The 14506-nt window shown below is 34.0% G+C and overlaps 1 protein-coding gene across 1 annotated transcript; it reads right to left on the minus strand.

The window, feature by feature from the left end:
* Positions 1-1005: 1005 nt before the first annotated feature.
* On the minus strand, positions 1006-8909 carry OSR1 (odd-skipped related transcription factor 1). Its single transcript, XM_072139655.1, has 4 exons — positions 8675-8909; positions 5132-5195; positions 3313-3996; positions 1006-1963 (listed from the first exon to the last, which is right to left on the minus strand). Exons 3-4 carry the CDS (start codon positions 3954-3956, stop codon positions 1828-1830), a joined length of 780 nt encoding a protein of 259 aa, XP_071995756.1. The 5' UTR covers positions 3957-3996; positions 5132-5195; positions 8675-8909; the 3' UTR covers positions 1006-1827.
* Positions 8910-14506: the final 5597 nt, after the last annotated feature.

Genomic DNA, 14506 nt, shown 5'->3' on the forward strand with positions numbered 1-14506 from the left:
AAGAGTACAAAATGCTGAATGACAAACCTCGAGTGAAGCCCCTGGTCAATTTGCCGTTTTCTGTAACAAAATCTGTCCACCCGTTCATAAGTTATGGCTCTCGGAAGATTATATGTGAATCAGTGCATGCAAGCCAAAGGGGGCGGGAACATTCACTTTTAATACAGCAGAGACACACCCCCTGAGAAAGTTTCTATGGTCCATATCTAATGAATGGGTGCATGGATTTTTAAAAAATTAGCACCAAATTGGAAAGTGGAAAGTGACTTGTGTGTTATGTTGGCGATATAAAATTGGTGACATGTCCCCTTTAAGGCAAGGACTGCTCCAAGATAGTTGGTCATGGGAAAATCAATTTTAATCAAATCTTAAAATGTAAATTCATTTTTTTTCTATGACCCCCCCCCCCCCCCCCTGAGTATTAAAGGATTTCTATAAGAAATTAGAAGACCCCCAGATGTTGTATGTACATGGGCCAACAGTATTCCTGCATTTCAGGTATCAATTTTCTGGTGAAACACATTTACCCATAAAATGGTATTTCAAAAAAATTTTGGTCAAATTTGTAATTTTACCATATCATTATAATATGTAATATAAAAAATGTAAATATTACCCATAGTGAACAATACTGAACTCCACTTTGACCAAACCCAACCAAAACAGTGCCCCTTCACATTGTAAGCCACTCCTCTCCCTGCTAAGCCACACCCCTCTCAGATAATGTTTAATGCAAAAAAAAAATTTCAAAATTTTCACCCAAAAGTGTAATAGTAGTAATTAGTTTGCACAAAGTTTTTTGCTTACTTTGAGAAGTTAAAAAGAACGGGGGAACGGGGACATAACATGTCCCAAAAATTATTAATGCCTTATTAATATGACAATCATGATAATTATATACAATCAAAAATTTTTCTAATTACTGCGACTCAACCCAAAGCGACTATTAACCGCAATCAGGACAGAACCATTCGAATATTTCTTTTTTATTGTACAAATCCAGTGACAAGTGGTAATTTGTATATCAGCATAAAGTGCCAAAACAACCAGAGAGAGCTATTGCGACCAAAAAATATGCCAAAACCAAAATTAAAAAAAAAAAAAATTAAATAAAAAAAGTACAAAAAAAAGGTAAAATATTAAATAAAACTGGAATGTTAACTGTTTACACAATAATCTGAGATTCGCTACAAGATGCAATATGTAAGAGGCCCCACTCCATTCCAGCATGCAGACTGAAGCTAAGCGTTTTTATTACACACGGTGAGCCAAAAAAAATTTTTTTTACTCTTCCCTTTTGTGTTCAAAGTGAGAAAAAAAAACAACCTTCGTTTTTTTTCCCCCCCCTCTCTCTGCAGAAAATAGAATTAACAATAAACAAAAAAGGGTGCGATAGCGACAATGTAATTACTGACTTGTCTAGAAGACTCCTTCAAGATCAACATATCACAAGAGCAAGTGTGAAAATACAGACGTTGCGTCTATGTCTGGAGGGTCCATAAATAAAATAACCCTGTTACTTAGAATTCATATTTCTTGTATAATCCTCCCGGTCAGTGCTGCTGTGTGGACGAGAAGCAGCGTCTCACGATGAGAAGAAGGGGCCTCCACTGGAAAAGTATGATGTTAGCACCCCCTCTTGGCACAGAGTCTGCCAGTGCCACCACGTCACGTCACTTTCTGCTCATCCAAGCCTCATCCAAGTCTTGTCCAAAAAGTTCCTTGTAACAGAGAACAGTCCTGTCTTATGTACACGTAGACATAGGAAGAGTTAAATAGTTTTTAATATATATATATATTTATAGAAGTCTTTTAGGTAGAGAGGGTTCAGCACTTAATTTTGGAAGGTTTGAGTTCCTTCACTTGCGTGTGAAGAGTTTTGTGAACGGCCAAAGTCCTTGATTGACAAAATCCCTTGCCACACTCCTGACACTTGAAGGGTTTCTCTTTCGAGTGGATGTACCTGCAATAGAAAAGAGTCGAATCACTTAGGTTTGCTTCTCCGGTTACACCAGATTTAGATGGATGTGACATGTACTAATTTAGAGTGCAACCTCTCCAGAAGACCAAGTCTTGGAGAAGATCCGAGCCCACCCTCTAAACCATAACAGATTTCAGTTCTATCATATACTAAGCTTGCTACTTAGGTTCCATGTGAAGACCACCCCTAGAAGACCCCTCATGAGGTTGGGACTGAATCATGTATTTGAAAGCAAACCATTTCCTAATCTAATAGAATTTTGGTTACATTTGTGCCAATTAGAAAATTGGACAACCTGCTGTGGGCCACAATTATTATTTAGTTGAATCCTTTTTTGACAAGGGGGTGTGGATAAATCCTAAAAATTCACGTCTTGATGGCGAGAGACGTGGCGTAAAATGCACTAATATTCACCCAAATTTTGTAATAGATGGTGTCAAATTTATACAAAAGTATCTGAAGATGTACCACACCAACATTTCGTGGTCTTGTAGACTAAAAGAATAAGGTCCAACTAAATACTGGGGACAATGAAATTAGATTTTAGGAGAACTATGGATATTTAGGTTTTCAACCAAGTTGGGTTTAGATGCTCCCATGGGTCTGAAACCCATAATTCTGGGTCGTTTGGTGCTGCATTAATATTCCTGGTTGACCCTGAATTTTCTACAAATTAGGACAGGATCAGGTCAAAACCAAAATCCCCTTGGATACCAAAGAATATGATATATGGGAAAGAGGACACTCAGATTGTAAATTTTTGAAGGCACCCAACATCTCATGGTAATATGTGCATTTTAGGGCTATAACCCTTAAAGGATTAATCATGTAGGTCTGAGGAACCAAGTCCACATCCACTTACAAATTGTTTGTACATAGGTAGGTTATAGAACATTCAAAATTATTCCTATTCCATATTGAAAGATAAATTGTAGGTGGCTTAAATAAATGATGAGATGTTTGGATACAACAAGTTGGAACATATTATGAGTGAATCGTTTTGGGTATGCTGGGATTGAAAGTATCGTCCGACGGAATTGGCTTCCAAAAAGATCTACCTGCTTGTTCGGTTTAAGTTTATTATTAGGATCACTTAGAATATATATGAGCGTTCCTCAGCCAGAGGTTATTGCTCATGAAATATGAAGCCTTTGTGGCTTGAGCATATCTGAAGTTGTTCTTAGATATTTCCGTTGGGTGAAAGATGTGAAGAATGTAAATTTACAGCAGAACCTTTCATTTATCTCACACCAATGTAATAGACCATATCTCATGTATTTATAGATACATACACATGTTTTCTATCATATAGGATGGAGATGAATGCTTACCTGTGGTCTCGCAGATGATCTTGTCTTCTGAATGCCTTATGGCAAATATCACAAGTGTAAGGTCTTTCATCTGTGTGGGTTCTTTCATGGATCAATAGATTATAAGACTTGGTAAAATGTCTCCCGCAAAATTTACACACAAATTCTTTCTTGGTTTTAGATGGTAGCCTCCCACGGGTGGGTTTCTTCTCCGGAGTAAGTTTGGTGACATCTAGGAGAGTACCCATACTGGGAGGAGAACCTTGTCCATCCAGTTGACTCAACTTACAATGGTCTTCCTGGGTGGCAGCTACAGCCAAGTTGGCAAAGTCAAACCTTGGTTTGGTTTTAGTGACCAAACCTGTTGCCTCATGCTTTGGGTGGATAACATGAGGAAACAGAGGGAAACCTGGAATCTGGAACCGGGTGTCTATTAAGCTGGATGCTCCTGGTACTTTGGAGAAGGAAGATCTGGGGAGATGTAATGTTGGGTATCCCAAAGTCCATTGGTGGAGGTGAACAGCATGCAAGGCGCTGAAGCCATACAGGTTGGGGATGTGGTCAGCTGGTACTGGAAGACCATTAAAAGCTTGAAGGAAGGAGTAGTTGGTCAACTGGAGAGATGGATGGATGGGCACTGGAGCTGGTAGCGTTTTGCTGGCCATTGTGGTAACCTCAGTTTTGGAGGGATCTCCCAGAAGAAAGCTGCAGGCAAAACCAAGTGGGAGTTAATACAAATATAAATGCATAAAATTATACGACAAACAATAAAACGAAAATTCATATAATGTTACATGACTAATGACACCAATAACTGGGGAGATAATTCAATTGAATTAGTTATGTTACTAAATTGGACACGTGGATTCCAAAACATTATTTTATTATATATTCATAAGGTTCAGTTTGGACCCTAACCTGGCACCCTCCTTGGCACCTAATGCTCATGGCACATGTCCTGACAACGCCTCCTATGTATATATTCATCATGGTAAAGAGCTTGACAATATTATTGCAAATATCCCAGAGAAATTATAGGGAATTTGTTTACAAACCTTCTGGTCCTTGTAGAAGGATGTGTTAAAAACTACAGTCATTTGTTTTACATTGTTTTATTAATTGTGTTTATTTATTCAACTAACTTGTATAATTTTAGGATATATTTTATAAATAACATGTTCCTTTAGGGATCATAGGAATTTCAGTATGAGCTGGTAGTACATGCATTAGTAGAAATATATGGTGATTACATATGTGACGATAAATAGATAGATACATAGATAGATGATAGATAGATAGATATGAGATAGATAGATAGATAGATGGTAGATATATGAAATAGATAGATAGATAGATGGTTACAGTAGATATATAGATAGATAGATAGATAGATAGATAGATAGATAGATAGATAGATAGATAGATAGATGATAGATAGATAGATAGATAGATAGATGGTAGATATATGAAATAGATAGATAGATGGTTACAGTAGATATATAGATAGATAGATAGATAGATAGATAGATAGATAGATAGATAGATAGATAGATATGAGATAGATAGATAGATAATATATGACATAGATTTCCATATAAAAGCCTAATTATAAAATCTAACAATTAACCATAAATCATATTTTACTGTACCTAGGGCTGACTCTCCCAGAAACTTAACCCAAATTTTCTCAATTCTAAGCCTTGTAGCAGGTGCAGCTCAGTACATTAAGATAAGATAATCCTTTTATTAGTCCCACAGTGGAAAAATTCAATGAATTTACATTGTATTGATACTCACTGGGCAGTGCCCATGTTATAACAGGTCAATCAGGTTCTCTTACCTTCTGATCCAGTTACCGCTGAGCTGCAGGGATTGTTCTTCTTTATGGATCGCAATAATTTTATCTGAAGGAGGAGAAGGAGAAATAAATAAATTAAGGTTAATAGACTTCTGCAAGTTAACCAATTTATTATATATTTACATGTATTTAATACAGCTCCTAATAATTGTAACACAATATAAAGTAACAAGATATAATAAAAAACACGTTCAAGAAAGTCCGGTGTGCAAAGGGTAAAGATTCCCTATATACATATTATCTAAATGATGTTTTCTCCTTGAATTGTGGATAATTTCTTGAGAAAACAAGAATTAAATAAGAAGAAATCATTATCTGGGCCATAGGAGTCAATGGATTACACAGAAAAATGCAGAAGAGCTGCTGAGTTTGTCTTGTTATTTTACGTAGGAATAAGAGAACCTACTCCGTTCTTATACACAGCTGCAAACCTATGTATAGCAACAGACAGGGACATCTATTAGTAGTAAGTGCTGCAAACATTTTGGTGAGGATGGATGATAGATAGATAGATATAAAAGTAAGTTGCAAATGTGACCCGTGTAATTATTAATATATATATATATATATATATATATATATATATATATATATATATATATAATAATAACTATTATATATCTATTTAATATATTTATTGTACAGATACAGTATTTATATGCTATTAGATAGATACATACATAGATAAGAGATAAATAAATGAGAAAAAAAGTCTCTATCTACCAAAGAGCCTGAAAGGTAATTTTACTGATTTGATTCTATTTTCTTTCTTTACATTCCAGTATAATGTAATAATCACTTTCCCCGAAGTAACTATTTATCTTCTTTAACTAGAACATGACTATAGATATTATAGGATATTAAATTGGATTCTATTTCTTCATGATTTATTATCCTGTCTATTCTAAATTATATTCGAAAAGTTATTTTCACAACTTTTCTTCTCACTACTTTTTGGATAAGAGGTGACACTTGTCTTCTAATGTGACTGTTAATGGCTGCTACAACGATTTCTACTACCAAACCAGTCACAGACAAATACAATAAAATCCTATCATTATGTAGCAGTTTTTATTTTTACGTTTTGATTGTCTGCTGTGTGATATAATATTAGGCTATAGCTTTTACCTGTGAATCCACCCTCCATCGTAGGAGGAATGACCCAAGTTATCAAAGTATCATTCAGGTCATAGGATACACATTTATATCTAAACTACTATTATTTCATATTATATACATCTGTTTCATAAATGTATACACAAAAGTATAATATATAGATTTAGATATGTATGTATATACCTAATGAAACCATATATCATAGTATACATACACAGAAATATAGATGAAATGATACAATATTATATTACTATTCTCCCCTTAGAATGCAGTGAAGGAAGCAGGTCCTTCCCTACACCTTAGATATAACGTTCTGTGTGATTTGCTACAATGTATAGAGATCAGGTCCCTTGAGCACTGACACAGAATCAGCTCTGCCAAGATCCCTGAAAACTGATCTCATCTATATCCAGGGGGGGTCTATGATTCCCTGTTTTCTGCTTATGGTGCTCAGCCACCCAGGAGAGAAAACTATATATATATATATATATATATATATATATATATATATATATATATATATAGTATCTGTACCTGTATCTTCTGTATATTGTATCTGTACCTTTCATGCAACCTACAAAACTCTACAAAAATAATTATGAAAGGATTGAAGCCTCAATGACAGGAGAGTCACCTCTGTACAGAAGAGTCCTGGGGGCTTCATTAGACAAGGACTGAGTAATCCCAATATACAGCCAGAGAGAGAGAGAGAGAGAGCAAAAGCAAGAGATGCACAGCAAAAATACGATCTATCCATATATTAATTGTATAGATAAATATATTTGGATAGTGTTTCTATTCATCCTTATATATATTATATAATAATTAGAGTCTTGTCCTGATCATATATATATATATATATATATATATATATATATATATATATATATATATTGAGTACGAGACTGCTTGCTTCACAAATATATAACCAGAAGACATATTCATAAATATAATTAGCATATATAAAAATGACGTCGCTGATACAGAGCAGAATAGTATTTTTAAAAAGTTAATTTATACAATAATATTTGATAATAAGAAAATTATCATAGAAAATCAGTAGAATAAAATGCTAGTCACACAATAAAAAAGAATGACCATAAAACACAGGGACATGATATCATTAGTTTAGAAAATATTAAACACAACAAGATAAAACAAACAACATTTAAACTTTTATAACATCCACTGCTTTTACCAAAAATGAATCCATGTAGCTTCTCATTATTTTCACCCCATCTTTTCAACGATTTAAAGTTCCCATAGAATCAGATGTTAAAATAAATTGCAGAATCGATTTCATACATAGAAATAACTAATGCATTACATCAGATACACAGATGTAGCAGAGGAAGGTTGTTATATAGCAACTTCCTTCCATATTTTGACAGATTTGTAATTGTTTGATTCTTAGGACAGAAACAAATGAAAACATATCTGTATTTATTATATATATAAATCCTATATTATTATTATTATTTAACCATCATCTATCTAACATCCACCTGTCTCATATCTATTGGATCTATATAAATCTATCTTTCTATATAGATACTGTATATATATATATATATATATATATATATATATATATATATATTATACATAATTTTCACTGATGTGAAGGTGAGTGAATAATTACCCTTCTATTATAACATATATTATTAAGTATATATATATATATATATATATATATATATATATATATATATACACACACACACACACACACAGTGAATTCATATTTATCATTCATAACAACAATTAATAGTCAATCATTGAAGTGTACACACGTATAGGTAGGTTGATATATATATATATATATATATATATATATATATATATATATATATATATATCCAAGATGCACCTGTTGATATATAATTCAGTTCTGCAGATTCTGGTTATTCACATAAATCGTTGGTAAAATCTAATAATCTAGTAATAAAGATGTGATCAGTCTTATTAGCTGCAGCCCAATGTAAAACATGTAAAACCACAGGTAAAACATGAACCAAAGTGACCATCATGATGCAAACACCTTTAGTAAACTCTGTCCTGTTACATCTCCATATACTGGAGGTTTTAGATCAGGATGATGTGAATCTTCTAAAACTCAGAGATTTTATAGTACTATAACAAGGTAGATCCAGTGCAGATCCACAATACACAGGAGACAAGTTACACCCAACTATGGGTGCCAGATTACCCTGAGTCTGAGCCTTACACTTCTGTGCATGGATAGATACATGGCATATATCTATATAAAATAGATAGACAGGAGATAGATGTGAAATAGATAGATACTGTAGATATATAGAGCTATATGATGTAAAATGCAGGGTAAAAGTGATGGAAAAGTTTTTGAAAAGTCCAAATGTTTTTGGGTAGCACAAGTGAAGACCTTACCTGATGGTATAAGAGGCTCCTGGATGACAGGACAAGTAGATCAAGGCTCACAGTTGGAGAAGAAGTAAGTGCAGCTTCCTATGGATTGTTCACTATGGAGGTGTAGGGTGACCCCAGTTTTCATGCTCAGTCCAGGCGGCTACAAGCAACTTTATTCTACATCCAGGCTCTCAAGTAACCCACACAGTCATCCTCCTGCTGGAGCTGCTGCTCTGTGACTCCCAGCAAGACTTCCCCAAACTCTACTGAACTTTATCTCCCAGCCGCCTCCTTATTTCTAGCAGGGAGCGCGCATGCGCAGCAGCCAGCCCCGGCCAGCCCCCTCCACTAACTCTCTGCAGGGGAGAGAAAGTTCTCTGGGAGAACTGGAGAGATTGTCTATTACATGGTTCTGCTCTCCTGCATGTTTAGTACAGATGTTGGCAACCTGTGGCTGGGTGTCTGGACTGGAACATATCCTAATAGCCCTGTGCTGCTACTTTACTGAGAATCTATCATCTATCTATAATCTATCAATCTGTAACTTTCTACAGTAATAGACTATTGATCTGAGTATCAATTATCAGTATCTATTATATATCTGTACTCCACAAACTATTATCTATGTATCCTACAAATGCTATCTATTGTAGCTATTATCTATTATCTATCTCTCTGAATAATCTACCAATATGTGCATCTATCTATCAATGTACCATCTTTTATCTATCAATCATCTATCTATTATATATGTATATACTTCACCTGCAATCTATCTATCTGTTATCTATATATCATCTATCTATAATCGACTTATTCCCCATAGTCTATCTATCTATCTATCTATCTATCTATCTATCTATCTATCTACCTATCTAATCGATATATGATAGATCTATTATCTATAATCCTCCATATTCTAGTCATCTATCTATGATCTACTGTCTATCGATCATCATCTATCTCTCCATATCATCTAACAGTATATGCATCCATCTATCTACGAATAGAAAGCTCACTATGGAATAAAAGACTCACTTTATTTCAAGTTACTTCCTATTGGAGTTTTCTCAATGCCTATCTATCTATCTATCTATCTATCTATCTATCTATCTATCTATCTATCTTTCTATCTATCTATCTATCTATCTATCTATCTATCTATCATGAAGAAGTCTGTAATAAGCCACTCTGTCTGTCTCCCTCTGTCTCTTTCTCTCTTCCTTTCTATCTCCCTCTCTCTTTCATTATCTATCTATCTATCTATCTATCTATCTATCTATCTATCTATCTATCATCTATCCATCTATCTATTTATCCCTGTTTATCTATCACCTATATTTCAACCTAGTTATTATATCTATCAAATAAAAACATACAACACCCCTAGATCTTTTATTCATTATATGCAATAACGTTTCAGCTGTACAATATAACTTTTAACAAACCAGCTTTACCTACATGTGTATCGATCTTTGAAACTATTATCTATGTAGCTATTTTTCTATCATCTATGTATCTCTCTCTGTCATCTATCATCATCTATCTATGTATCCATCTGTCTATCTATCTCATATCTATCTCATATCTATCTATCTATCTATCTATCTCATATATATCTATCTATATATCTATCTATCTATCTACCTATCTATCTATCTATCTATGTATCTATGTATCAATCTATCCATCTCCTATCTATCTATCTCATATCTATCTATCTATCTATCTCCTATCTATCTATCTATCTCTTATCTCCTATCTATCTATCTATCTATCTATCTATCTATCTATCTATCATATCTATCTATCTATCGATCTCTCATTATCTATGTGTCTATCATCTATGTTTTTCGTTCTAGTTATCTTTTATTTGTCTACATATCTATATTCTACCTATTAATTTTATATGTATATTTTCGATATATGTGACGTGTGCACAACATTGGCTTCCCTCTAATTTGTCCCTGATTTATCTTGTACAGTATTTCTAGTCATTCTATGCTTTGTGCTGTGATTTGCTGAGATTCTTCTCCCAGTACAATATTATGTAGATGCAGAATATTCTCTGACTCTTCCAGTAGTCGCAGGAGCAGCCACATAGACAGCAGATACTTATTCCATTGTACTAAATCCTGATTCTATTACTTGGGTCTTGTGTCACTTGTGAACTTATACAAATGAGTAAGATAATTGTATGGCCTTTTATCATAAATACACAGATTATCCAGACTGCACCAGAGCAGGGGCAGGACAAAGGCTTTCTATGATAGCATTGTGTGTGCAGGACATGGAGAGGAGTGTGGTGGCAGCTCAGGTCGGATCATACAATGGTCGTGATAGTCGTAGATATACACCCTAAAAAATCATGGAAAATGTCTGTTTATATGTCTAGTGCAAAATTATATCGATTTATTTCTATTTTTTTTATCAATCACATATGTTTCTAGTTATCTCATGTCTATCTTTTTATCTAATATCTATCTCATCTAAATCTCATATATAACCAACATATCATCTTCATATTAATATCATATCTATTAACATGATTTGTCCAGACTCTGTAAAGCTTTCTACCTCCTTTAATTTTCGGATGACTACATTAATTTAAATGTAATAAATGATCTTGTATATAGAATTATTTAAATTCCATAAAATCAATCTATGTATCCATCTATCTCATATCTATCTTCTATCTATCTCATATCTATTTATATATCCATCTCATATCTATTTATGAATGGATTTTTATCTATTCTCTTTTCATCTATATTCTATCTATCCATCCATCATGTATCTATCTATCTATCTATCTTCTATCTATTATATATCTACCTATCTATTTATCCATCTCTTTATATATATCACATCTATTTCATATCTATATAGTTATATTCTATCTATCTCATATCTATTTATCGATTGGATTTTGAGCTATTCTCTATTCATCTATATTCTATCTATCTCCTATCTATCTATCTATCTATCTATCTATCTATCTATCTATCATCTATTTATCTCATATCTATCTATCTATCTATCTATCTATCTATCTATCTGTCTTCTATCTATCTATCTATCTATCTATCTATCTATCTATCTATCTATCTATCATCTATTTATCTCATATCTATCTATCCAATTTCGATCTATCGGTCTATGGTATCATCTATGTGTCCATCTATTACTTAGTTCACATCTGCCACCCCCTTACTCTTCTATGTATCCTATATATAAAGTAGGGGTGTCAGTGGGATAGTCCCAGCCCCTCAGTCCACTTGATTCTTTGTCAGTGAAGTAACATGAACTGTACTACATCCAGGTCTGTACAGGGAGCTATTGGATCATTTGCCTTATGACCTTACAGTTGTATATAATGTAGACTAATGTGTAGGTGACTAGTGCTGTAGTCCTGACGCTACAATGATAAGACACTGACACCTTGTTATATGCAAGTATACACTGAAGAATCTCTACATAATACAGCAGCCACCTGACATCCACACATCACATCACTCACATGTGTACAGCGGTCCCTCTACTTTTCTAACACATTTTCATACATTTTTAATTTTGTCTGGTCCTATCTATATCCCACTCAATCATATCCTACATATTTAGTTCGACTGAACCTAGCCAATCCTACATGACCTACTCCTAACCCACCTACATGATTTTCCTACATGACCTACCCCTAACCCACCTACATGATTGTCCTACATGACCTACCCCTAACCTACCTACATGATTGTCCTACATGACCTACCCCTAACCCACCTACATGATTTTCCTACATGACCTACCCCTAACCCATCTACATGATTTTCCTACATGACCTACCCCTAACCCATCTACATGATTTTCCTACATGACCTACCCCTAACTCACCTACATGATTTTCCTACATGACCTACCCCTAACCCACCTACATGATTTTCCTACATGACATACTCCTAACCCACCTACATGATTGTCCTACATGACATACTCCTAACCCACCTACATGATTGTCCTACATGACCTACCCCTAACCCACCTACATGATTGTCCTACATGACCTATAGATCTTATCTAACACTATCATATCTACCCTATAATTTCCTGCCGATCCTTTCCTATTATACCGACCCTGCTTACCCCCCCCCTCATTTCCTATAATTCTAGCCTATTACTCAGTATCCTACCACCCCTTCTATATAATCCTGTCCTACTATAAATGATCCCTTCTTCCCTCCCGATTTTCTCTTTTCCTACATTATTTCTGCCCAAGGCTACTGTGACTTACCTATATCTAACCTACCTACCCACCTTCTCCATTACTTCCCTGCTCTGTTACAAATAATGTATATTGTTAAAAGTGTACAGCTCTTCAGTGTTTCCTACCCCATAACCTACCCTACACTTATTTACTACACCCTACCTACTCACCATAATACAACTACTTTATCCTATCCACTCTGCCCTCTTACCCCATAAGAAGGTGGGTATAGTGTAGTCAGTGAGTGTAGGAGACATCCACTTACTGACTACACTGTACCTACCTTCTCCTATAGCTTCATCATTATCACATGTATCTTTCTATTAATCTGTACAATATTCTAAGCATTTTATCCTGCCCACTATACCCTCCTATGGGCTCCCACACCATATCCTCCTCTAGATCTTCTAAATCACCCAACTTTATCTTATCCTATGTGTCCTATTTTACTGTGTCCTCTATTTTCTCTTTTGTATTTGTACTCTACAGATATTCTTTGATCATATCCTTACCCTGATCTGATTTCTCCTTTTATCTTTCACATTATCCTAGGCTACTACATCCCCATCCACCAATCCCTGATCCTATATTCCTGTTGCATCCCATACTATTGCCCATCCCAAATCCCTATGTATCCTTAGTCTCATAGACCTCACATTTGCATATTATCATACCCCCCTGTCTGATCCCCTGTCTCTCACTGCTGCTGTTTATTCAGGGTGTAAAATAGAAGTCCAGGTGACAATAGCCACTGACTGTCTGCAGACACATCACACATTACTGGGGATGTGTATCTCATCCTAATGGTCTGCTCTGGTGTTAGTGTCCCACTACAATATCACTGTGTGTGCATTAGCATTAACAATCTGCATCCGTTTAACCCTTTCACAGTTTGTCACCTCATTGAACAATAAGGGCATGTACTGTATGAGCTGATTAGGCACTAATTTTATTATAGGATCCATTGATGATGTGACTGCTTCCTCCATCCATCTCAAGTGTGAAACATATTGTCTTTCAGGAATACTTTCAAAAATATTTTGTTCCCATACAAAATTCATAATAATAATAATAATAATAATAATAATAATAATAATAATAATAATAATAATATTAATAATAATAATAATAATATACTATTAATAATAACAACAACTATAATAATAACACCATAATAATCATAATAATAATGATAATAATTCTTCTATTAATTATTTTAATGCAATCATCATCAAACAGTTGTATTATTTCATATTATGTCATATTGTGTCATTAATATTTATTTTTATAGATTTTTTTCAATTAATTCATATGTGTTTTATTTATTGTAACCTGATGTAAATATACTAGATTTATTTCTATATTTAGTATTTCAACTAATTTTTTTTTAAAAATCGAATATTGTCACATTGTTAAGATACTCCTATTATTTTTTTATTTACTACCATTGTTTACCATTTACTATATATTACTATTATTAAATATTATTATATTTTTCAACTGTAATATGAAATATTATCTATTAAATATTGTCATTATTGAGTGTGAACACTATACATTTAGCTTCATTTTCTTTACTATTATTTTGTGAAATA

The sequence above is a fragment of the Engystomops pustulosus genome, chromosome 3 (genome assembly GCF_040894005.1).
Source record: "Engystomops pustulosus chromosome 3, aEngPut4.maternal, whole genome shotgun sequence".
Lineage (NCBI taxonomy): Eukaryota > Metazoa > Chordata > Amphibia > Anura > Leptodactylidae > Engystomops > Engystomops pustulosus.